This window comes from Pistacia vera, unplaced genomic scaffold (assembly GCF_008641045.1).
Source record: "Pistacia vera cultivar Batoury unplaced genomic scaffold, PisVer_v2 Contig673, whole genome shotgun sequence".
Lineage (NCBI taxonomy): Eukaryota > Viridiplantae > Streptophyta > Magnoliopsida > Sapindales > Anacardiaceae > Pistacia > Pistacia vera.
Genome location: NW_022196527.1, coordinates 1,698,418 through 1,724,519, shown reverse-complemented (window position 1 = coordinate 1,724,519; position 26,102 = coordinate 1,698,418). Strand labels below are relative to the sequence as shown.

The 26,102-nt window shown below is 35.4% G+C and overlaps 5 protein-coding genes and 1 pseudogene across 6 annotated transcripts; 4 read left to right on the top strand and 2 right to left on the bottom strand.

Moving 5' to 3' along the window:
* Positions 1-261: 261 nt before the first annotated feature.
* Positions 262-3,655, top strand: LOC116113075. The gene is made up of 8 exons (XM_031399230.1): positions 262-314; positions 421-547; positions 625-840; positions 1,652-1,760; positions 2,058-2,103; positions 2,217-2,302; positions 2,488-2,546; positions 3,262-3,655. Exons 2-8 carry the CDS (start codon positions 435-437, stop codon positions 3,407-3,409), a joined length of 777 nt encoding a protein of 258 aa, XP_031255090.1. The 5' UTR covers positions 262-314; positions 421-434; the 3' UTR covers positions 3,410-3,655.
* Positions 3,656-4,063: 408 nt separating this feature from the next.
* LOC116113144 lies at positions 4,064-5,483 on the bottom strand. The gene is made up of 4 exons (XM_031399296.1): positions 5,331-5,483; positions 4,985-5,101; positions 4,639-4,853; positions 4,064-4,550 (listed from the first exon to the last, which is right to left on the bottom strand). Exons 2-4 carry the CDS (start codon positions 5,072-5,074, stop codon positions 4,262-4,264), a joined length of 594 nt encoding a protein of 197 aa, XP_031255156.1. The 5' UTR covers positions 5,075-5,101; positions 5,331-5,483; the 3' UTR covers positions 4,064-4,261.
* A 4,011-nt stretch (positions 5,484-9,494) lies between these two features.
* On the top strand, positions 9,495-11,427 carry LOC116113027 (glucan endo-1,3-beta-glucosidase 5-like). The gene is made up of 2 exons (XM_031399162.1): positions 9,495-10,142; positions 10,258-11,427. The coding sequence occupies exons 1-2, from the start codon at positions 9,781-9,783 to the stop codon at positions 11,372-11,374; spliced, it is 1,479 nt and encodes a 492-aa protein (XP_031255022.1). The 5' UTR covers positions 9,495-9,780; the 3' UTR covers positions 11,375-11,427.
* A 2,476-nt stretch (positions 11,428-13,903) lies between these two features.
* On the top strand, positions 13,904-19,366 carry LOC116113127 (annotated as a pseudogene).
* A 580-nt stretch (positions 19,367-19,946) lies between these two features.
* Positions 19,947-24,484, bottom strand: LOC116113028 (endonuclease V). 2 transcript variants are annotated; one of them, XM_031399163.1, is made up of 8 exons: positions 24,133-24,484; positions 23,986-24,048; positions 23,833-23,875; positions 23,532-23,596; positions 23,151-23,267; positions 21,404-21,532; positions 20,882-20,955; positions 19,947-20,071 (listed from the first exon to the last, which is right to left on the bottom strand). In XM_031399163.1, exons 1-7 carry the CDS (start codon positions 24,442-24,444, stop codon positions 20,905-20,907), a joined length of 780 nt encoding a protein of 259 aa, XP_031255023.1. In that variant the 5' UTR covers positions 24,445-24,484; the 3' UTR covers positions 19,947-20,071; positions 20,882-20,904. The 2 variants fall into 2 exon arrangements, with proteins under 2 accessions (XP_031255023.1, XP_031255024.1); XM_031399164.1 differs by having other exon boundaries at positions 23,833-23,872.
* Positions 24,485-24,949: 465 nt separating this feature from the next.
* Positions 24,950-26,031, top strand: LOC116113126 (DDB1- and CUL4-associated factor homolog 1-like). The gene is made up of 4 exons (XM_031399273.1): positions 24,950-25,311; positions 25,422-25,509; positions 25,650-25,766; positions 25,915-26,031. The coding sequence occupies exons 1-4, from the start codon at positions 25,118-25,120 to the stop codon at positions 26,029-26,031; spliced, it is 516 nt and encodes a 171-aa protein (XP_031255133.1). The 5' UTR covers positions 24,950-25,117.
* The last annotated feature ends 71 nt before the right edge of the window (positions 26,032-26,102 follow it).

The window sequence follows — 26,102 nt, the reverse complement described above, 5'->3', positions numbered from 1 at the left end:
TACAATTCTAAAACCAATGGGTACTCACTCCAAAAAGGCCAAACATATGGGGTTTACTGTAATAAACCTAAGTAATAAAAATACGGAGTGTTAATAGAATTGATGAAAAAAGGGCTGCATTTACCAAAAGTTTTTAATTATCTTATTCTATTTAAATAAGAAGATAAGGGTACTTTAGTCTTTACAGAAGTTTTCTTTCTGAGCCATATCTATATGGATGATACTGTACTTTGAGTAAAATTTTAGGAATGATCATGTAATTTTCCCACCAGATACCCATCCCCGTCCGGCTTCGTTGGGCCAAGTAATTCAAGGTTTTGATTTTTGTATTATTTTAGTTCATTAAATTGTAAAAACATAAATTTGTGAACAAACCCAATTGATTCGTTGTTTTTATAATTTCTTGCAGTTTCTTTTCAGGTCTTGTAGTTGTAATGAAGATAATGCCAAGTAATAACAGGTGGAGAACAATCGCAAGAGGAGCGAGCTACACTTGGTTGCCTTACACAAGCTTCACCACCACCTCCATCTCCACCTCCACCTTCAGGTCTTGTTATTTATTGACTATTTATATCATGGCCTAAATTCTTATGTTTCTTATAAATTTTATTTGTTGGATTTCAGGAAGAGAATTCAAGGTGTCAGGATGCATCATAAAAATGTAAAGAAAGCGAATCTGTATGCAGCAAGAAAGGAAAGTGTTAAGCTGCCAAACTATGATAGTGATTGTGGAGGCCAATATCATATTAGTGAATTTTTAAGTCACCCATCAGGGATTGAAGCAATGTTGAACACTAGCGCCTTGCAGAGTTTTGAACTCATTGATATTCAAACATATAGGTCCTCTCTTTCGCTCACTCTAATTGCATTTGTACTCTATTATTTTTACTTGGATAACATAAGTAAACTCTAAATCATCCATCTGGGTTTGAAGCAACACCTGAAAATTAAAATGATTGAAGCCAATAAATTATGATAGTCAACTAGGTTTATGGTTCCATCTGAGGCCTAGTTTTTTTGTGTGTTGGTACCAGTAACCCTTACAAAGCTGATATATAAAGAAGAATTGCTCATCCGAGTGGAATTAACTCCTCAGTTCTCCCCACCGTGAATTAGCCCCCCTGTTTAAGTTGGTTTAAGGTTGAGTTTAAAAGTGTTATCTTGTAGTGCTTCTATATTCCTATCCAATTTGGTTAGTGAACCTTCAAGAGAGCATAGAGAGTGATTAAGTGTTGCTTAAATTTTGTGTGGAGATTCTTAATCTCCATGACACATTTTCTAGGATGAGCAGGTTATGTCTTTGATGTTCCGAGGAAGGCCAGATCTTCATTTGATTTGAGTAAAATTACGGGTGCTCTCCCATGATTAATTTCCTTGTACACCATCATAATCTCTTTCCCTTTTCCAACATCGTGTGCTGTCCATTTACCTGCAGAATAGTCAAAACATATATGTTATTTCCTCTTGTTACTGAAATACTGATTCCTGTAAAAAAAGAAAATAGAGTTCTCAGAGTTCAGGTGATCATAGAATTTAGTTAATTGTATATAAAACTGCTTCGTGCCTTAATCTATAAAATACTAGTGATTTTTTTTTTTTTTTTTTCTTTGGGTAGTTGCAATAATGAGTTTAAGTAGGACTACATGTCTAGGTGCACTCTGCCAAAACTTGAACTTTTGAACTTTGAAGTTGCCCCGGTGATGGATTTACAAGTGACTCCAACGGACAAAGATTGTACTGTGCGGTTGCTTTCTTGCAAGGTGAGATTACATTCTCTACTTTGTAGAGCCAACTGACAATATAGATTCTGTATCAGATAATATAAGCAAAAGGAGATAATAAGTATGTCATCATTCATTATGTGGGACTTTATTTTTTAGAACATGGGAATTTTCGAGATTCAAAACACTAGACCTCAGTCAAATAGGTCCAGTATTATATGAGATAATATTTAAACTCTTAACTTCAGTTTTGGCAGTTTTACCTTATCAAATAGATTTATATTAACCATTTAAGTTGTTTATCTTTGTATTTTTTGGATGCCAATATATGTGAAGTTTGAAGGTTCAAACATCGTGGAACGCCAAAATGACCATTTTTCAGGTTCCTTTATTACTATTTTGGTTGGACGCTTCAAGATAGCTTGTGTAATTTACTTTCATACTACATCGTAGTGATGCAAGGTGTCTTTTGCAATGTTTGTTTTCCTCTTGCAGCATTTATGACAAATCACATTACCTGGTACAAAAATGATTCTGTATCATTTTTGGAGGTTGACGTAAAGTTGAATCTCTCTCTTGAGGTTGTTAATATATCCTCCATTTATTTGATAATGATTTAGAAATTATATTCTATGGAATATGCGGATAAATCATCTTTTGTTTTGGTTGCTAAGTGTTTGGACATTGTTAATTTCTGTTACTGGAATGCCTTTTCTAATTCTTGGGCCAAATCTAGATGTTTATTATTCCCTGTTCTTGTATACAGATATACACACGGCCATTTACTTTGCTGCCTGTATCAGCAGTTGAGCGCCCTGGAAACTTGTGAGTTGTTATATACTGTTTCAATCCAAACTGCACAATTGGTTGTCTTAAATGGATTTTTCCTAATATGTAGTTGGCCTGCTGAATATTTTATATTAGATTCTGTGACACATTTATAAGCTACAACTTAAGCAACATTATTGTGTTATTTTTATGAGAATAAGAAAGAGAGAGAAGAGTCTGAATATCAATGTATAATAGCGCTTGTGCATTTGCTCAAGGGAAGTTTTATTTTACTAGGGCAGCGAGATGGTCTAAGCTCTGTGAAGTCAATAGTAAATCAACATCCTTGTTCAAGGTTTCTTGTGTGGCAGCTAGAAAATCGAAAAGTTTTGATAAATCCATCAGAAGAAAATTGGACCATGTCATGTGAGATCTTAGTTCAACTTTGACCTCATGTAGCATTTTTATATAACATTGTGAAAAGATACAAGAGTATGTAACATTGTGAAAGCTGGTTTTCAGATTCATTTAGTTTGTTGAAACATCGTTATGAAAGAATAAAAGAACAAATATATCATTCAAATTTAGGCATTCAAACATGTTTGGATTTATAATTAATTTAGGGTTTGTTTTAACTTCAAATCCATTCAAATTTTAGATAGAAAACAAACAGCAACCCAAGTTTTCTATTTCTCAAGCTGCATCTTTTTTTCATAGAACTTGTATTATTTTTGGGCCTGAGCAATTACATGCACCTACATTCAAACAATAGAAATGTGGTGACATACAGAATGATGCAAGCTCTAGTCGATAGACTCGTACCAGTGCTTTTACAGCAACTACTACAGGATTACGTCAAATGGCTTGAGCAGAAATTTGAAGACTTCTCGAATTTGGGGCCAAATGATTCGCACAATTGAGTAAATCTTCTATCTTCATCACAACTTTTGATTTTGTTTCATTTTTTCTATAGTATGATTCTCTTTGTGGTTGAAGCCACAAATGTGATTTGAAATTATAATCCTATCAAATCATCGAACCTGGGTCAAGTGTTGGATGAATACCATAAAATAATATGTTATCATGTCATTCATTTTTTTTTCCATCATAATGTACTACTTTAAGGTGAGCCTAGATAGTAAAATTTCTTATTGCAAAGGAAGGTTTTAGGGTTGAATCTCTCTCAAACCAATCTTTGTGTTTCCAATTTAATTTGTGCTTATATTTGGTAAGAGGTGTAGTTAAAAATTGATAATAATTATAAAATTTTGGCTCAATTTGCGAGAGCTTCATTCATAATATTCATTTACAATGTTGAGACTTCAACATTTTTATGCTAATTTACCTTTATATGCTTTAATGTATAAAGAAACATGTTAATACACAACCATTTTAAATATGGTCACCAGGGATTGATTTTTTTTTTTTTTTTTTTTTTTGAAATTGGTTGAGTTTTGAAATGCACCAAATCTATTGGCAATGTGAGGCGTCATGAAGTTTTCTTAGTTCTAAAACCAGAGAGGGGTATGAACTATAGAGGTCCATAACCTTCTTCAATCCAGAGACTTTAAGGCTTTAAATATGGTCGCATTTGATTTAAACTACATAATTACTTGTCACACATACAAGTCGTATTAAACCAAACTGTAATTAACAACAATATTTACAATGAAATGCCATTCCATTGCTAATATAATAATACTTTAAAAAGGGAAATGTCCAAAGTCTAAAACCAAAGGAAAGGGTGCGAATTCCAATATAAAAAGATGGTTTTAGGCAGTGCCATAACCATAAGCAGGTGATGATATCACTTGACCATCGACACCCTTCCCATCTTGTTCTATTTCATCAAAGTAATCCTCTCGAGCATTGTCAGCAAGCATAAGAGCAACCAACCAAAACAAGGCTGAATCAAGAGAAAGAAATGCACCACCACCAAAAAGCCCAGTTTTTGCCGTTGGGCAAGTTGTTTCAAGATTCTGGTGTACATTTCGAGTCAAATGAAGCTGCTCTGTAATTGTTGGCCACAACAGCAAGGTTAACGCTAATCCCCCAGAAAACCTGGAAATATTGGTACACGAATATCACTTATAACATAGGGCAAGCAAGAACACAAAGCAATTACATAAGATCCAAGTATTATACTTACAAAGCTATATTGAAGAAAACAAGGAACAAAGTATTTCGAAAGAAAACAGATTGTGGAACAGATTTCCCTTTGTAAGGATAAAATTGAGACACATATCCAACCACCACTGATGCTAAGAGAAATGCAGTTGATAGGTACCCCAACACAACAGATGGATCTGATGGATACTTGCAAATAACAACACCTTTACCCGTTATGGGAGTCCCGGAAGCAGGCTGTATAAACCCAGTCAAATTAAAAAACAAAAAAACAATTGAAATGATATGATACTTAGTTTATTCTTTAGATTGAAAGAAAATACATCCCACCAATCTGGTTCAATTATATTCAATATAAAAAAGAGTACCTTCTTATTTTCGGCAATTACTCCAAATATGAAAGACAGTAATCCAAAAGTGGCCACAAGAAGAGACATGTGCTTCATGGTAACCGCCATTGCGCAGACTGATATTCAAAGACCGCTCTACAATGTCAATAACCAAAGAGTAAAAGCATGTTTTAGAACTGAAACAACTTAAAATACAATAATTAAATATACTGGCTATGCTTTGAATCTGGAATTCCACCATTACCCCAGGAAAAAAAAATATTGAAAGACGAAAAATCAAAACGAAGTTTCAGAGAAAAATTAGTATAGAAAATAAAATGAAACAATAGATCTGATGGTAATTGAAAAAAGAAAGTGAAAATACCGGGATGGGAGATGGTGGAAAGAGTAGTAGTAATTCGGACTGAAACTCTTTCTGACTCTCCCTCCCTTCCTCCTCCTCTGAGAGCATAAAAAGATGAAGGGAGAAACGGTTGTGGATATATACTACAACTTTTTCTACGGAAAAGTCTCCCTGGAATCTCTCGGGAATCTACCTGTTTGGATTAAATTGACCTTTCTACCCTTTCCTTTTCCCCTAATTTAGTATATATAATATATCACACAAATAATTATAAACTGTAATTTTAATTCTATGACTCAACATTATTGTCGCTTTATAACTGTAATTACCTTTTTGTCTTTTGTCCCTCACTCTTACCTAATTAGTTACTGAACAAACACCAATTTCATACTGTTAATAGATAACAATTAATTTTTTTTTTTTTATATAAAAATTAATTACTCTTTAACGTTTTTAAAATTCATTAAATTCATGATATTGGTGCCGGTTCATTTGCGAATTTGGTCATACTCTTATGGATCATTCATTTGGAGCATCATAAATACTAATTTTTTATTTTATTATTTTTTATAACAGTTAAAAATAATTATTAAAAATTTGAGAGTGCATCCAACGGAATTAGGAACACCATATCTTCACAGGCACGCCATGGTTTAATTTATACTTAATTAATCTATTTTTGTCATTTCCTAGTTTGAGCCTATTACAGATTGTCTGTCAATTTCTTTCTGTTCACTCTTACGATAAACCATATATATGTAAACAACTGGCAGCCACTCTTATAGTCTTATTTCACATCCTGAATATGACTTCTTGCAAAACATAGAAACCTCTCTTCTTATTAGGAATTCAATTTATTAAATAATAAACCCACTTGGGGAAGTAATTTGAAGGTTAAGGAACACCGAACATAAACCACTCTTGGGTGACTAACTGATTAGATAAAAACTCTTAGGTGTATTACTTAAGAAGTCATAAGTAGGAATATCCAAAACTGGATATCCAATCTGATTTTGCATTTTTATGATGTGATTCGAAAATTTAGATAAAGATGAAACATGATCTGAATTCGATCTAGATTTTGTCTGATCTGAATGTTCGGATCGGATAAACCAGATATCCGGTTTTGATCCGAATTTGCATGGAAAGTGTCAATTTACCCCCTAAAATTTGCATTATTCTTTAGTACCCCCTGCAACATCAACATTTCATTACATTTTTTACCCCCAAAATTGTCATCATATTTTAGAACAGTCCACATACTTTACCACTTTTCACCTAGGACCTCGAAATAACTTCTCAAAACTTGTAGTTATAGACAAAACCAGATCGAATCCGGATATCCGATTTCTTTACAAAGTCAATTCGGTGTTCGATTCGAAAATCCGGATCTTCCAAAATTGATATCCGAATCCTATTCGAATTTTTGGGTATCTGATTTTTTCGAATCGGATTACATTGGATATAGATTAGATCTCATATTTTTTTGCACACCCCTAGTCATAAGTTTAAGTCACCTCCGTTACTAATAGGGATAATCACTGGAAAGTATATCTTGCCCTTAACTTCAAGACCTCGAGAACTAGTCGAGTTGCGCACAAGCTTGTCCAAACACCTCCCAATAAAAAAAGAAAAAAGAAAAAAAAAAAAAAAAAAACTAGACATGAAGTTACACAAGTTGATAAGAAATAGTGATGGCAATGGACAAGGCTGGGACCATGTACCCCTTGGCCCAAGCCCGAGCTCATAACAAACACCCGAGCCCGTCACGGGTATCACAAGTAAAGCCCAAGCTCAGCCCGACAGGCTTTTTGTAACCTCAGGCCCGGCCCAAGCCCGCCCATTTTTATAATATGAATTTTTAAATATTAATAAATTTTAATTTTTTTTTATATTTTTAATTCTATAAACAATTTTTAAATATTAATTTATTTTTGAATACTCACTAAATATATAAATAACTTTCCACAAAGTACATCCATTCATCCATGTAGGGTTTGGGAAAAATGAGTATATATATATGTAGGATAATCTTGTAATTAAATATATAATATAAGGGTAATTTAGTATAATTAACACTAAAATTGTCGGATCGGGTCTAAAGACATACCCAAGCCCGACCCGTACCTGGGGCGGGCCTTAAAATCAGGGCCAAGCCCGTGAACATCGGGTAAAGCTCGACCTTTTCGGGTCGGGTACCCGAAAATATCAGGCCCATTGCCATCTCTAATTAGAGGTGGAACAAATGGGCCGAGTTAGGCGGGTCAACCCTAACCCGGCCTACATTAAAGAGGGTTCAACCCGGACCGCCAATAAGGCGGTCTGGGTTGAACCCAACCCGCATGCAACCCCCAGGAGGGTCGGGTTGATATATGGCAACCCGGCGACCCGCGGGTTGTTATTTTTTCCTTTTTGAAGAAAGGACCGCCAACCTGTTGGGTTGACCCGCGGATTGGCAACAGTTGGCCAAAAAAAAATTTTTTTAAAAAAAATTAATTTGTTTTTTTGAATTCCCCTTTTACCCTTTAAATATAACTGTTTTATAGCAGTTGGAGGGGTCTTTTTTATTATTTTCTTTTCCCATTTTTTTTTTCTATAAATTGGCCATAAACTCACATATTTTCTCACAACTTAAATTCTCTCATTTTCTCTAATCTTTAATTCTCTATTGAAATCTCTCAATTATTCTCTGAATCTCTTTGTTATCAATTTGCTCTTATTTTAATTTTTATTAGTTTTTGCAATTTTCAATTCATATATCCAATTTTCCATATTATAATTCTCCTTCTTTAATTTTTTATTCCTTCTATATCAATTTTTGTTTTCAACTACAATGGATAGATATTTCTCTCCCATCAATTTCATTTTTCAATGATGAAGGAAACTACTATCCTAGTCCTAGTCCCGCTGAATTTACTAACATGAATGTAGGAGGAGATTCAAATAGTCATGCTTTCCCAGTCTCAGAATCCGATACACCTCAAAATATGCCCCCGATTCCTCCTCATGCTGCTGCACCTACAACTCCCGGTGGTTCTAGAAGTCATCCTCGCAATCGTCGTCCTCGTCCAACTTCATCTCAAGCTGAAGGGGGTTCATCAACTGCTGTTGAAAGCGACGACAGACACACATCAGACATTTGGACGCATTTCGATAAGTTTTACGAGNCCAAATCCTATTCGAATTTTTGGGTATCTGATTTTTTCGAATCGGATTAGATTGGATATAGATTAGATCTCATTTTTTTTTTGCACACCCCTAGTCATAAGTTTAAGTCACCTCCGTTACTAATAGGGATGACCACTGGAGAGTATATTTTACGCTTAACTTCAAGACCTCGAGAACTAGTTGAGTTGCGCACAAGCTTGCCCAAACACCTCCCAAAAAAAAAAAAAAAAAAAAAAACTAGACATGAAGTTACATAAGTTGATAAGAAATAGTGATGGCAATGGGCAGGGCCGAGATCAGGTAACCTTTGGCCCAAGCCCGACCTCATAACAAAAGCCCGAGCCCGTCAAGGGTATCACAAGTAAAGCTCAAGCCAAGCCCGATGGGCTTTTTTTAACCTCAGCTCGGCCAAAGCTCACCCATTTTTATAATGTGAATTTTTAAATATTAATAAATTTCATTTTTTTTTTATATTTTTAATTCTATAAACAAATTTTAAATATTAACTTATTTTTGAATACTCACCAAATATATAAATAACTTTCCACAAAGTGTATCTATCTATCCATGTAGGGTTTGAGAAAAAATGAGTATATATATATGTAGGATAATCTTGTAATTAAATATATAGTATAAGAGTAGTTTAGTATAATTAATACTAAAATTGTCGGGTCGGCCCTAAAGGCATACCCAAGTTCGACCCGTACCTGAGGTTGAGCCTTAAAATCAGGCTCAAAAAGAATATCGGATAAAGCTCGACCTTTTCGGGCCGAATACCTGAAAATATCGGACCTATTGTCATCTCTAATAAGGAAATTCAACAGTTACACAATGAATAATCCAACGATAGCAAGGCCCAACATGTTCCGGTTGGTTAGTTGGGCATCACACACAACAAAAGCCTAGAACCTCTTAAGCACCAACCCTAAAGTTCAAGATTCTTCTACTTGTTTGTTTTTAAATAAATAAATACTATTACATACTTTGGTCCCTAGCTATGGTTAAAGACTCCAATCAGTACTTCTCAACGTGGAAACCAGTGTATGATCCCCCCATTACACAAAAAAATAAATAAACACTCTTTACTCTGCTTTACTTACGTTTAAAAAAAGATATATTTGAGTTGATTGAAAGATGCCTATGCTGGTTCTAGTAGATAATTCCTTCTAAATAATTGTACGCAGTTTGAAATCATTCGTCGTGCTGCTTCTCAGACCTGCTTTTAAATTTGATCCTGCTCTGTTAATCTTTATTGTTGATCATCTAATTGATTGATTTTGTAATTTCAAGCCTTTGTTTCTTAATGGGTTCTATCAGAAACAGCATAAGATCTATGGGGTTTGTAGCTGGGTGGTGGTTGTTGTTGTTGTTGTTGTTATATTGTTATCCAGTGAGTGGAATCGGAGTAAACTGGGGAACACAGGCTACGCATCCTTTGCCGGCTTCAACGGTGGTACGGATGCTAAAAGATAATGGGTTTGACAAGGTTAAGTTATTCGATGCTGATAACAAGATTTTTAATGCACTTTCCAACTCCGGAATTCAAGTGATGGTGGGTATCCCTAATGAAATGCTTTACACTCTTGCCAATGATGTCCAGGCAGCTGAAGATTGGGTTACTAAGAATATTTCGACTCATGTCTCTTCCAATTCTGTTGACATCAGGTAAATCTCTTTCTCTTATAAACTTAAAATTTAAATTCATCTTTAGAGAAGGGGATTGATGTATCATGTATGATTGTTTAGTTGGTTTTGAATTTCGCTGCCTGGTATTCTCCAGGTATGTTGCAGTTGGAAACGAACCGTTTCTCTCAACTTTCAATGGAACTTTCCTTAATACAACTCTTCCTGCTCTTCAAAATATACAGGCAGCTCTTATAAGAGCTGGTTTGAGCGCTCGGGTGAAAGTCACTGTCCCCCTCAACGCTGATGTTTACGAAAGCCAATCAAATCTCCCTTCTGAAGGTGACTTCCGGTCAGACATTCGTGATCTAATGGTGGAGATTACTAAGTTTTTAAGTGACAATGGGGCTCCTTTTACTGTAAACATCTACCCCTTTATTAGTCTCTATAGCGACTCCAATTTTCCCATTGACTTTGCCTTCTTCGATAACAACAATTCTGCTCCAATAAATGATGGTGGAAGAGTGTATCAAAATGTGTTTGAAGCTAACTATGACACCCTTGTCTGGGCTTTACAGAAAAATGGATTTGGTAACTTACCCATAATTGTTGGGGAAGTTGGATGGCCTACTGATGGAGACAAAAATGCAAATCTCATTTATGCCCAACGCTTCAACCAAGGGTTTATGTCGCACGTAAATGGTGGACAAGGAACGCCAATGAGAGCAGGCCCCCTGGATGCCTATTTATTTAGTCTTATTGATGAAGATGCCAAAAGCGTTCAGCCAGGTAATTTTGAACGCCATTGGGGTTTATTTTACATTGATGGAAAACCTAAGTACCAACTTAACCTTGTACCAAACAAGAATGGTTTGGTTGCTGCAAAGGGTGTACATTATCTTGCTCAAAAATGGTGTGTTATGTCACCTTCTGCAAGCCTTGATGATCCACAAGTTCCACTTAGTGTGAGTTACGCTTGTGCAAATGCTGATTGCACAAGTTTAGGTTATGGAGCTTCTTGCTCAAATTTGGATGCCCGTGGAAACGTTTCCTATGCCTTTAACACTTATTACCAGAGGAATAATCAACTTGACTCTGCCTGCCGGTTTCCAAATCTTTCCGTCATCACCACCAGCAATCCATCCGTGGGAGATTGCCAATTTAGGATCATGATCCAAACGACTGCCAGTGTTGGCGGGAGGTTAGTTGTTTCTATAACAATGCATACTGCTCTGCTGGTGTTGGTGTTTCTGTTTCCGTTTACAATGCGGTAAAATATTAAGGCGTGAATTCTCTACGTATAGACTTGTATAATTATTATTTGACATGCATACATTCGAAGTACACAATACGGTTTAGACCCCAAACTTGTATTTTTATACAGAGGGATGAATCTTCTTGTAGTTTAAGATATTATGTTTATGAACAATTCTAAACGTTCCATCTTAGAAACTAAACTGATCCCATTCGCTGGCTTCATTATGCATTACAAGCAAAAGCAATAGCTTAAACAGAACATATTCTCTACCATCACAGAAAATTGGTACTGTACTATCTTATAACATCACTGAAACTTATTTCAAAACACTTAGAAAACCTGCATCAACTCCTACCAACCTCGATGAAAACTGAATCCAAATGCCCCTGTCGATGTTCCCTGACAATTCTTTAAGTTTAAAGTAAACCAACTCACCAGTTTTCCATTCTATTAAATAAACAAACAATGTATGTATATACTCAAAAAGATTGTCCAGCAGCTATGGTCTAAAGCAAAATAAACACAGTTTGGTTCAAACATGACTCATTTCATTCTCAACCAACGTTGCATCAAGATATTTTTTTGGTTCTCAGCTCATTTCCAAATTCTCTGTTTCTAGTAGGCAAGCGCAAGACTACTGATGGCGCAGAGTAAATGCTGACCCCAAAAATCAGTTGAGGATTCCGTCTTAATGTCTTATCCCATTTTCTGTACTGTTGTGAAGGCTTCTGCAGCATTACACATTGAGTAGGATTAAACCTGCCATGAAGAGCTTAACGGTTAGCCTTTTAAAAAATTTATTAAACAATGTCATCTACAAATTTTACAAAATGAAAATTACAACAACATTTCTAAACATCATAAGAAAATGTGTTGCACCCCTTTCATTTCTGGGAATCAAATCCTTCAATTATTCTCCCAGAAAAATATTCATATTAATGGTGCAGTAAGCCCAGGAAACACATATTTATATCGTTCTACTTGTTTCCTTTTCACCACAGCACTTTGTTCATCAAAGAAAAACCATGTCTCTCTGTCTTCACATATACTAAGCGACACGCATAACCCTATCTCTGTCTACATGTGTTGAGTTCCATGTTTGTGATCAATTCAAATCTTTTGTCATGAAGGCCAATTTGATAGGAATGTTAAAAGATAAAAATACTTTAGCATATTGCATGATTTAACCATACTGAAATGGGCTGGCAAAGCTTAGCTCATATAGTAATATAATGGTATGCTTAAGCCCCTGCACTAGAAAATTCCCCACCCTGTGCTCAACATTTCTTGAAATATTTTACTTCAGTAAAGTCCCCACCCTGCGATTAACATTCAGATTAACACTTATTATATACCCCCATCACCATCCTAACTTGCATTATCACGGTCAATGCTCAAACTTCACCAATGAAATAGTTTTAAACACAAGCTTCATGACATAATTTTAATTTGTCCTCGTGATGTAGCAAGAGCAGTTCCCTTTTTGTTCATTCATTCTTTTCTAGTCAACCCCCAAATTAGTTGTTTGTAAATTATAACTTATAAATAATGTCAATTATTGCACTGTTTTTCTTTACCAAGTTTTTGTCCCATTGGGTTTTTCTTGATAAGTTTTTACGGGTAATAATTGTTATAATTTCTTATTTTATTTTTTTGATAATGAATGAATCTAATTTTTCTTATATTACAATTTTATTATATTAAATTGAATTAATATTTGAAATGTTTAAAAAAAAAAATTTAATTATTGAATTATTGATATTGAAAAGTTAACTAAAAACAATACATTTATTCATTTATAAATTGTTAATTATTCATTTGAAAAGTTAACTAAACAAAACAAAATAAAATATAAAAAAAAAAATCTAAAAAGGGGGTTAACCCGGCCCGGCCCGCAGCCTACCCGGCGGGTTGGGCCAACCAATCCCAAAAAATGGTGAGCCTAACCCGGCCTGCCTTTGTTGGCGGATAGGTTAGGACCTATCCGCCAAATTAGTAACCCACCACGGGTTGGGTTCGGTCAGGCTGGGCGAGTGAGTTACTTTCCAACATTATCTCTAATAAGGAAATTCAACGTTATACAATGAAATCCAACGATAGCAAGGCCCAACATGTTCCGGTTGGTAGTTGGGCTCACACACAACAAAAGCCTAGAACCTCTTAAGCACCAACCCTAAAGTTCAAGATTCTTCTACTGTTTTGTTTTTAAATAAATAAATACTATTACATACTTTGGTCCCTAGCTATGGTTAAAGATCCAATCATACTTCTCAACGTGGAAACAGTGTATGATCCCATCCACAAAAAAAAAATAATAAACACTCTTTACTCTGCTTACTTACTTACGTTAAAAAAGATATATTTGAGATGATTGAAAGATGCCTATCTGGTTCTAGTAGATAATTCCTTCTAATAATTGTTACGCAGTTTGAAATCATTCGTCGTGCTGCTTCTCAGACCTGCTTTTAAATTTGATCCTGCTCTGTTAATCTTTATTGTTGATCTCTAATTGATTGATTTTTGTAATTTCAAGCCTTGTTTCTTAATGGGTTCTATCAGAAACAGCATAAGATCTAGGGGTTTGTAGCTGGGTGGTGGTTGTTGTGTTGTTGTTGTTATATTGTTATCCAGTGAGTGGAATCGGAGTAAACGGGGAACACAGGCTACGCATCCTTTGCCGGCTTCAACGGTGGTACGGAGCTAAAAGATAATGGGTTTGACAAGGTTAAGTATTCGATGCTGATAACAAGATTTTTAATGCACTTTCCAACTCCGGAATTCAAGTGATGGTGGGTATCCCTAATGAATGCTTACTCTGCCAATGATGTCCAGGCGCTGAAGATTGGGTTACTAAGAATATTTCGACTCATGTCTCTTCCAATTCTGTTGACATCAGGTAAATCTCTTTCTCTTATAAACTTAAAATTTAAATTCATCTTTAGAGAAGGGGATTGATGTATATGTATGATTGTTTAGTTGGTTTTGAATTTCGCTGCCTGGTATTCTCCAGGTATGTTGCAGTTGGAAACGAACCGTTTCTCTCAACTTTCAATGGAACTTTCCTTAATACAACTCTTCCTGCTCTTCAAAATATACACAGAAGCTCTGTTGTAAGAAGCTTAAAAATTCATTTTTTACAGGATTTAAAAGTTATTATAAAACTGCAACTAAAAATGATTTAATAAAATTGTTTAAGAAAATGAAATTAGAATTAAAAAATAAAATATATACTTGTCATGTTAGTGTGGCTCTAACTGCCGATATTTGGAGTGGTAGAGCTAAACAAGATTATATTTGTGTGACTAGTCATTATTTTGATAACGAATGTAAATTAAATAAATTTTTATTAGGATTTAGATTAATGGATGTGGATCATAGTGGTCAACAAATTTATAATAAAGGGTACGTTTAGCTCCCTATTTTTATCCATATTCCCAATCCTATTCTCCAAATAATGTTTGGCACACTATTCCAGAAATATTACCCTATTTTTTTAATTACTTTTAGACCCCATAAAGGTTATTAATTTCACTAAATGCCCCCTAAATTTTTTAAAAAAAAATTAACAAAAACCCCCCATCAACCCAACTTGTTAGATTCCGGCAACCACCGCCGGTGATAGTCGGAATATGTACAACGGCCTAAATTCTGACCATAAATGGCCAGAATTACACCGATCTGGCCTTTTCCGGCCAGATCCACCACGGATCTGGCCGGAAAAGGCCAGATCTGGCCGTCAGCGACGGCCAAAGATGGCCGTCGTTTTGGCCTTTCCGCCGTCGACGGCGATAACAGGCCGTAGATCTGGCCTTTTTCGGCCAGATCCGTGGTGGATCTGGCCGGAAAAGGCCATAATGATGCGTTGCGGCACAGATCCGATCGGTCTGTGCCGTAACGAAATTTTTCGGCTAGATTCCGGCGGTGGCGGCCGGAATCTGACACTGCAGGTGGTGGGGGTGTTTTTGTCATTTTATATAGTAGGGTCTTTAATTAAATTAGTAAACCTAAGGGCTTTTTCATAAATTTTTCAAATTTACCTCGTAATACTCCCCTATCCAACAATCCAATATTATCCTCAAAATCCTATCCAAAATACTACACCAAACGCACCCAAAATTGTTGAAGTTTTAGAAGATTATGATATTGTTACTAAAGTGATAAGTTTAACTTTAGATAATACAATTGCTAATACTACAACTATATATTTTTTTCAAAGTAATTATCCTTTTTATAATAATTTGAAGTTTTTTCACTGACGTTGTGCATGTCACATTATTAATTCAATTGTAAAAAATGGTATGAAAACAATTAAAGAAAATATCGATAGAATTAGGGATTGTTTAGCTTGGATTACTAGTAGTAATAAACGAAATGCTGAATTTCAAGATGCTTGCATAAAATTAAATATGTCTCCTAGAACTTTTGCATTAGACATGCTTGTTAGATGGAATAGTATTTATTTAATGCTTGATTCATGTTTACCTTATGCAAATTTAATTAGATATTTTGTAGGAAATAATAGAGATCCTCATTATTTGGTAGAAAATGATTAGCATATAGCTAAAATATTTCATTATTTTCTTAAAAATTTTTACCAATTCACTTTACAACTTTCAGGTGTATATTATCCTAATAGTCCATTGGTAATACATACAATTATAAAAATTTCAGAGTTATTTACAAAAAAACAAAAACAATGAAATTTTAAAAGAACCAATAAAGGCAATGGAAATTTTTTTTTTTTAAATATTGGGAACCCATTCATTTTCTTTATTATTTAGGTGCTATATTAGATCCTAGAATTAAATTAGCAGGTTTATAAAATGGTTTAGACAATTTAAGTGAAAATTTACAAACCGAAGCATATGCCAATCAAATAGGAGAGGTAAAAAATTGTCTTGCAGAAGTATATTTCCAATATGAAAACAGGTATGGGAACCCGCAAAAAGGCGAACTATCTAGGGAAGTTGCATCAGAATAAATAAATGAAGACTTCTACTCTTGGAGTGCACTGAATAGGCCGAAGAGGACCCGAATCCGAAGCACGACCTCCTCTTCAGAACCACCACCACCAACAACAACTAATATACTGTCATCCATGCAGTCACAGAGTAACGAGCTTCAACAATATTTGGCAACCCCCAAAATGTTACCAGCATATCCACAATAGAGAGCCAACTTTGATGTCTTGGAATATTGGAAAGCCAGAAAATGTATTTTTTCGGTATTATCAATACTTGCCTTGGATGTTTTCGCTGTTCCTGTCTCAACCGTCTTATCCGAAAAAACATTTAGTGCAAGTGGAAGAGTTTTAAATGAAAGGAGGACTAAACTTTCACAAAAAATATTTGAAGTCCTCACATGTCTTCGAGATTGGGAACGGTCGCATCATCAAGATCAATACGAGGTTGTCGATGATACTTTAATAGAATCATTTCAATTTTGTAAATATAGATGATACAGAGGATGAGAGGTTCTAGTCAACCCCCAAATTAGTGGTTTTGTAAATTATAACTTATAAATTAAATGTCAATTATTGCACTGTTTTTCTTTACCAAGTTTTTGTCCCATTGGGTTTTCTTGATAAGGTTTTTACGGGTTAATAATTGTTATAATTCTTATTTTATTTTTTTGATAAATGAATGAATCTAATTTTTCTTTATTACAATTTATTATATTAAAATTGAATTAATATTTGAAATGTTTAAAAAAAAAAAATTTAATTTAATTGAATTATTGATATTTGAAAAGTTAACTAAAAACAATACATTTATTCATTTATAAATTGTAATTATTCATTTGAAAAGTTAACTAAACAAAACAAAATAAAATATAAAAAAAAAAATCTAAAAAGGGGGTTAACCCGGCCCGGCCCGCAGCCTACCCGGCGGGTTGGGCCAACCAATCCCCAAAAAATGGTGAGCCTAACCCGGCCTGCCTTTGTTGGCGGATAGGTTAGGACCTATCCGCCAAATTAGTAACCCACCACGGGTTGGGTTCGGTCAGGCTGGGCGAGGACGTTACTTTCCAACATTATCTCTAATAAGGAAATTCACACGTTATACAATGAAAATCCAACGATAGCAAGGCCCAACATGTTCCGGTTGGTGTTGGGCTCACACACAACAAAAGCCTAGAAACCTCTTAAGCACCAACCCTAAAGTTCAAGATTCTTCTACTGTTTGTTTTTAAATAAATAAATACTATACATACTTTGGTCCCTAGCTATGGTTAAAGATCCAATCAATACTTCTCAACGTGGAAACGAGTGTATGATCCCATCACACAAAAAAATAAATAATAAACACTCTTTACTCTGCTTACTTACTATACGTTAAAAAAAGATATTTGAGGTGATTGAAAGATGCCTATGCTGGTTCTAGTAGATAATTCCTTCTAATAATTGTTCGCAGTTTGAAATCATTCGTCGTGCTGCTTCTCAGACCTGCTTTTAAATTTGATCCGCTCTGTTAATCTTTATTGTTGATTCTAATTGATTGATTTTTGTAATTTCAAGCCTGTTTCTTAATGGGTTCTATCAGAAACAGCATAAGATCTAGGGGGGTGTAGCTGGGTGGTGGTTGTTGTGTTGTTGTTGTTATATTGTTATCCAGTGAGTGGAATCGGAGTAAACGGGGAACACAGGTACGCATCCTTTGCCGGCTTCAACGGTGGTAGGAGCTAAAAGATAATGGGTTTGACAAGGTTAAGTATTCGATGCTGATAACAAGATTTTTAAGCACTTTCCAACTCCGGAATTCAAGTGATGGTGGGTATCCCTAAGAGAATGCTATACTCTGCCAATGATGTCCAGGCGCTGAAGATTGGGTTACTAAGAATATTTCGACTCATGTCTCTTCCAATTCTGTTGACATCAGGGAAATCTCTTTCTCTTATAAACTTAAAATTTAAATCATCTTTAGAGAAGGGGATTGATGTATATGTATGATTGTTTAGTTGGTTTTGAATTTCGCTGCCTGGTATTCTCCAGGTATGTTGCAGTTGGAAACGAACCGTTTCTCTCAACTTTCAATGGAACTTTCCTTAATACAACTCTTCTGCTCTTCAAAATATCACGAGCTCTTAAGAGCTGGTTTGAGCGCTCGGGTGAAAGTCACTGTCCCCCTCAACGCTGATGTTTACGAAAGCCAATCAAATCTCCCTTCTGAAGGTGACTTCCGGTAGACATTCGTGATTAATGGTGGAGATTACTAATTTTTAAGTGACAATAGGGGCTCTTTACTGAAACATCTACCCCTTTATGTCTCTATAGCGACCCAATTTTCCCATTGACTTTGCCTTCTTCGATAACAACAATTCTGCTCCAATAAATGTAGGTGGAAGAGTGTATCAAAATGTGTTTGAAGCTAACTATGACACCCTTGTCTGGGCTTTACAGAAAAATGGATTTGGTAACTTACCCATAATTGTGGGGAAGTTGGATGGCCTACTGATGGAGACAAAAATGCAAATCTCATTTATGCCCAACGCTTCAACCAAGGGTTATGTCGCACGTAAATGGTGGACAAGGAACGCCAATGAGAGCAGGCCCCCTGGATGCCTATTTATTTGTCTTATTGATGAAGATGCCAAAAGCGTTCAGCCAGGTAATTTTGAACGCCATTGGGGTTTATTTTACATTGATGGAAAACCTAAGTACCAACTTCACTTGTAACAAACAAGAATGGTTGGTTGCTGCAAAGGGTGTACATATCTTGCTCAAAAATGGTGTGTTATGTCACCTTCTGCAAGCCTTGATGATCCACAAGTTTCACTTAGTGTGAGTTATGCGTGCAAATGCTGATTGGACAAGTAGGTTATGGAGTTCTTGCTCAAATTTGGATGCCGTGGAAACGTTTCCTATGCGTTTAACACTATTACCAGAGGAATGATCAAATTGACTGCCTGCCGGTTTCCAAATTTTCCGCATCACCACCAGCAATCCATCCGTGGAGATTGCCAATTTAGGATCATGATCCAAACGACTGCCAGTGTTGGCGGGAGGTAGTTTTTTCTATAACAATGCATACTGCTCTGCTGGTTGGTGTTTCTGTTTCTCGTTTACAATGCGGTTAATATTAAGGCGTGAATTCTCTACGTATAGACTTGTATAATTATTATTTGACAGCATACATTCAAGTACACAATACGGTTTAGACCCCAAACTTGTATTTTTATACAGGGATGAATCTTCTTGTAGTTAAGATATTATGTTTAGAACAATTCTAAACGTTCCATCTAGAAACTAAACTGATCCCATTCGCTGGCTCATTATGCATTAAAGCAAAAGCAATGACTTAAAACGAACTATTCTCTACCATCACAGAAATTGGTACTGTACTATTTATAACATCACTGAAACTTATTTCAAAACACTTAGAAAACCGCATCAACTCCTCCAACCAGATGAAAAACTGAATCAAATGCCCCCGTTGATTTTCCCTGACAATTCTTTAAGTATGGTCCAAAGCAAAATAAACAGAGTTTCGTTCAAACAGACTCATTTCATTCTCAAACCAACGTTGCATCAAGATATTTTTTTGGTTCTCAGCTCATTTCCAAATTCTCTGTTTCTAGTAGGCAAGCGCAGACTACTGATGGCGCAGAGTAAATGCTGACCCCAAAAATCAGTTGAGTTCCGTCTTAATGTCTTATCCCATTTTCTGTACTGTGTGAAGGCTTCTGCAGCATTACACATTGAGTAGGATTAAACCTGCCGAAGAGCTAACGGTTAGCCTTTAAAAAATTTATTAAACAATGTCATCTACAAATTTTACAAAATGAAAATTACAACAACATTCTAAACATCATAAGAAAATGGTTGCACCTTCATTCTGGGAATCAAACCTCAATTATTCTCCCAGAAAATATTCATATTAATGGTGCAGTAAGCCCAGGAACACATATTTATATCTTCTACTTGTTCCTTTTCACCACGCACTTTGTTCATCAAAGAAAAACATGTCTCTCTGTTTCACATACTAAGCGACACCATAACCCTATCTCTGTCTACATGTGTTGAGTTCCATGTTCGTGATCAATTCAAATCTTTTGTCATGAAGGCCAATTTGATAGGAATGTTAAAAGATAAAAATACTTTAGCATATTGCATGATTTAACCATACTGAAATGGGCTGGCAAAGCTTAGCTCATATAGTAATATAATGGTATGCTTAAGCCCCTGCACTAGAAAATTCCCCACCCTGTGCTCAACATTTCTTGAAATATTTTACTTCAGTAAAGTCCCCACCCTGCGATTAACATTCAGATTAACACTTATTATATACCCCCATCACCATCCTAACTTGCATTATCACGGTCAATGCTCAAACTTCACCAATGAAATAGTTTTAAACACAAGCTTCATGACATAATTTTAATTTGTCCTCGTGATGTAGCAAGAGCAGTTCCCTTTTTGTTCATTCATTCTTTTCCTTCTCTCTCTCTATCTCTTTTGTTTATTTTTTATTTGAGATTAAGAAGAGAAATTATAAAAATTAAAGAAAAATACAGCAAAACCTACCACACTTAACCAGTGGCACCATTTTAATGTCCCATCTGATGCTTTCGGAGATAGTCTCTTGATCTTATGTCAGCCTACATGTCATATGAAAAGCAGAGACTAGAGTTATGCATCAATATCTCTCAAACAAAACAGGTAAATCAAAGAAAGAATAAGAAAACAATTTCCTTTCAAAACTATTAACAATTGATGACTGGCAAGATGACAAGAAGCATTGTCACAGACAAGCTCATAAAACTAGATATCACCTTCCAACTTCAAAACATACATAATAAATAATTTTAGTTTGATAACTACACTAAAGATCTACACCAGAAATTTATGAACACATCATTTTGAATTTTTTATTAGATAGTGGGCTCACAACATAAGAACATATCCTCAAAGCTTTTGAAGTACACTGGACTCTTTCTGATCAAATGTTAAAAATAAGAAACAACAACAGCAACAACAACAATAAATAAACCTTTAAAAGAATGACACTGGGTTGACAGCCGAAAAAAGTACGAGATATTTAATAACCTGCCTGATAGGCTCTGGCACACGATACTTGCAAGTCATTTTAACAATCAGCACCGCAGTATCAAGTGATATGCGGTGACCAATTGAAATAAATATCGGTTTCAATGTATCTGGAGTTGATCTCATTGCCTGCGGAAAAAGAAAGAAAAAAACCTTGAGATACGATTCTGTCAACCAAACCTGTGGAGCTAAGGAAACAAGGACAACAAAATCATCTAAAAGAACTAGATGCCTTCCAAAAATAGAAGCTATATTTATTTGAGAATAGGGATTTTAAACATAATTAAACAAATAAATCCGGTTAATCCAACATTTCAGAAGGCGCAAAACGGTTGTCTAAGGGCCTAAGTTTTCTTCCTAAGAACTCACCCACACATTTAAACTTTAATTTCGAACAAGATAACAAGTCCTGACAACGAGGATAAAATCTCTCCTAGCATGTAGAATGAATTAATAAGAACCGATGACAAGACAATTGACAATTCTGCTTTCAGATTTTCAATCCTGAAGTTCCTCACATCTCATGCTTGAATTTAAGAATATTGTGCAACTCTGGAACCCAATAAAGAACAATATGGGCTGCCAACAAATTATCTGGGCAACAGCCTGGTTTCAGATATACTATGGACCTATAAAATGAACAAGGAAGGAGCCAATATAACTAAAAATTTCATGAACAAAGTTTACATCTCCGTATTCAGATATGATAAGGACTCACATGTCAAAATGTCTAAGACATTAAAGATCCCACCAAAATCCAACTATTTTACCTTCACAGACCAAAAGTTTAATTCTCTATGAGAAAGAAAAGTTCCTATTTTGCTTCTCTATAGAGAGGATGCACATGTGACATGACAGAGAATCTTTCAATTAGGTAGTTGATGGAAACCAGCCTCCCAGACTCACGTTTAAACACAGACAATAAAAGTAAATGCAAATATTCAACCACAAGCACTATACTAAACTGGAATAAAACTGTATTAAGAGGAAATGGATTTGTAACAAACAGAAAATGAAAATAAACCCAGCAATACACTGATCTTCGAGGGTCAGTTCCTCCTATACAATTCCCTACTAATTTTCCATAATCTATCCTACGCTCCTGCTCTCCTTTTATTCTCACTCAAGATTCCCTTCTCTTAACAAACTCTAACAATAATTGCCATCAGTTAAGCCTTCCTTGTGCCATTTGCTTCCTTGCCAACTGTCCCGCCTTGTCATGCCTTCCCTTTCCCATTTTGCCCTTTTCCGTTATACCACTTGGTGACCAAGTGTCCATCAGTAGTCTAAGTTTTACGATACTAAATATTGTAGAAATAACTTGTCTGCGATTTTTATTTATTCTGTAGTAACTACAAACCCCACCCACACTTTCCACACACACAACTAAAATTAAAATGATCCCTTGCAGTGTTGGTTTGAGAAGAGTTGTTCCCCAGACCTTTCCCCTGGGAATGTCTCCAAAAACATGCCCTCAGAATTTATCCTAAATCAATTTACTTAATAGACTACTAACAAAGCCAAAAAGCCAAAATCTGGAAAGCTTACAACCATGCAAATAAAGGAATTTTAAAATGATTCACTCCCAAGGAAAGTAGAAAGTGAGATACCTAAATTAATTCACCATAACTAATAAAGGTTTAATATAACAGCAGTGTTACAATTCATGATCTCCCTTGCAGTAGGATATACAACCAAAAAAAAAAAAAAAATTATAAATAAATAATAAAAATTCATGCTAACTCACCACTCCCCATACGAATCCAGTTCTTCCTTTCAAAGTAATAATATCTGCATCACTGTTTTCTTTTGCTTCCAGTAGTTGCCTTACTGTAGTATGAGTGAGACCATCCACGTGGTGCAGCTGGAATATATCAAAGTTTGAAACTTTTCATGATTGGATTTACAAAACCAAAAGTCAAGAACTCAAGTTCTAGATATCCAATTCAGATCAGGGACAAGTGATTTTATGCTATGCCATATTATCAAAGAAAGTAAGATAAGTTAATCTAAAGCAGCATGGTGGAACTATTCAATATTATTATTGACATTCATTATAAAAAATCCTTCAAGGAACTTTGCTTTTTTAACACGAGAAGAACTAATCCATAATATAGTCAGAACTTACATTCTTTCCAATTCCAATTGTTGGGAGATTAGCCAGAACACCTAGATGACAAGCCAGGCCAAAACCTACACAAGGATATTAATAAATTACTGTTAGGTTGTATCCAATAATCAACAAACGGGGAAAAACATTCTTTATAAATGTTGCATTAGAACTTTCAACATAATACTACACTGGAAACCAGGTTATGCAAACATTCTTTCCCTACCTCAAACTTGCAAAAGGAAAATAAAATCACCGAGCTTTATTTATAATGTAGAAGAAGAAATAACATACACGGAAATTTGGCAAAAGGACTTGCCTCGAGGATGGAGTAACCCATTTCCATCAACCATTAATAACTGCTGATCATAGAAGGAACAAAATTTCATAAATCTGATTAAAAGAAAAACAGGTAGCAAAATAGCAAAAAAATGTATCAGTATTTAAAAATGAAAAGAAAGTGTAATATGACCTGTGGATAGAAAGGATTAGCCTTCATTTTCATATTTTCCAGAAGCTGTAAAAGAACTGGAGCCTAAAATCGAGAGAAAGAAAAGAAAATATTAAAGAGCAATGCAATGAAGAAAAAGCAATAATGGGAAAGTTGTGTTAAAAAGACCTCACGAAAAGCAAGGAAACCGGGGACATAAGGAACTTGAAGATTGTGGATAGAGTAGTCCTCGTAAACAAGTTGCAGAGTTTGGAGGTCCAACACAACGAGGCAGCCGCATGCAATAGAAGGGTCTTCCTTTGAGTAGCTGATATCAACCCCACCCACAAACTTTAACAACACCTCTTCTTCTTTTAACTCAATGGAGTTGGAGTTGGGTAGTTTCCAATTGAAATCGTCCTCTGTTATCAGTCTCTCTTTTAGAGAATCTTGAACCCTGCCATCATAAACAATAATAAAGTATTTTACCAATATCATCATGGAGAAATAAAAGAGACAAAAAAGAATAAATTTCAAGTTGAGATACTCTAGCCAGTTGTTGCCTCCAGCTTGAGCAGGGTCTATCTCTTTCTCCGGTGATGCTACTGCTTCTTTTTCTTCTTTATTTCCAGTAATCTTTTCCATGATTTTCCTTTTACCTGTAACATAAGAAATATTAACCAGAGGTTCAGAGCAAAGTATGTCTCTATAGTCTATAGCAGAACAATTAGCACTATAAAGTTTATTCTTTATAAGGACCTGAGATTTTGGAAATTATAGTTTATGCCCCTAACTATATTTAACTTATTGAAAAATGTGAGGTCTTTATTGTGATTAAAATAGATCTCTGGAGTCGATTGTAACTATCCCTATTACTTAACGTGATTATTTTGTTGAGAGCAGATCAGCAGAAATGGGGCGAGGCGTGTTATAGACGGGTCTTTAAACGGGCCGAACCAATATACGAATAATGAAAAGTAGGGTTAGAGTAAAGGAGTCGGGTTATTCGGGAAACTTCGGATCCAGTTGTTTTATTGAAGAAGAAAGAACTCTCCTTCTGATGCTATAAAACGACCACAAAACCCGCAGAGGCATTCTTTTGTTAGTTTTCCCTAAAATTTACATTACTGTGAGGTCTGATGAAAGATTGATTGTTTTTCGGTGAGTATATTAAATGGAAGGATCATCGACCCAAGGGCATGAGCATAGTGAAAGTCCTGCTCATGAAGAAGAGACGACGAAGAAAGAAGAGGAAGAGTTGATGGCGAAGGCACAGAGACTCATGGAAAAGATTACTGCCTCATCCGATAACCCTAATCCCACACTCCTCCATGCCCTTGCCTCTCTGTTAGAGATCCAAGAATCACTGTAAGTTTGGCTTTCGATTATAATTTTGTTATGTTTTGCTGTACACTCATTTACTCGTGTTAATTTGAGTTTATGATTGTATATATTCATCCTTTTTATATTAATTGCAGATTCTTGCAAGATAATGGTTATTCCACCAGTAATGCTCATTCCGCGAGAGCGTCTCATAACATTGGACGCCTTGGCAACTTACTTCGGGTAACTGAGTTTATATGTCCTGTGTCTATTCTTTTCTTTCTTTATTTATTTTAGTGGTTTTGTCTTGTTTGGTATCTGTGTGTCAACTGTATTAGTCTTAAATAAAGATTAATAAGATAATTCTTTTACTCCCTCTACAGGAGAACGATGATTTTTTTGAACTGATATCATCCAAGTTTTTCTCTGAAAGTAGATATTCCACCTCCGTCCAGGCAGCTGCTGCACGTCTTCTATTAAGCTGTTCTCTCACTTGGATAGTAAGATAATTCTTCCTCGAAAGTTTTTTTTTTTTAATATTTTCTTTTGGTCTTTATGTCCTGTTTTATCCGTTTCATGTCCTGTAAAATCCATACAGTATCCTTATGTCATGTTTTATCTGCTTCATGTCCTGTAAAATCCGTACAGTATCCTCATGTTTTTGAAGAACCCATTGTGGAGAACATAAAAAATTGGGTGATGGATGAGACTGCCCGTTTTTCTGGTGAAGATCGTAACTCGAGCCACGAAGTTGGNAATTATTAAAGAGCAATGCAATGAAGAAAAAGCAATAATGGGAAAGTTGTGTTAAAAAGACCTCACGAAAAGCAAGGAAA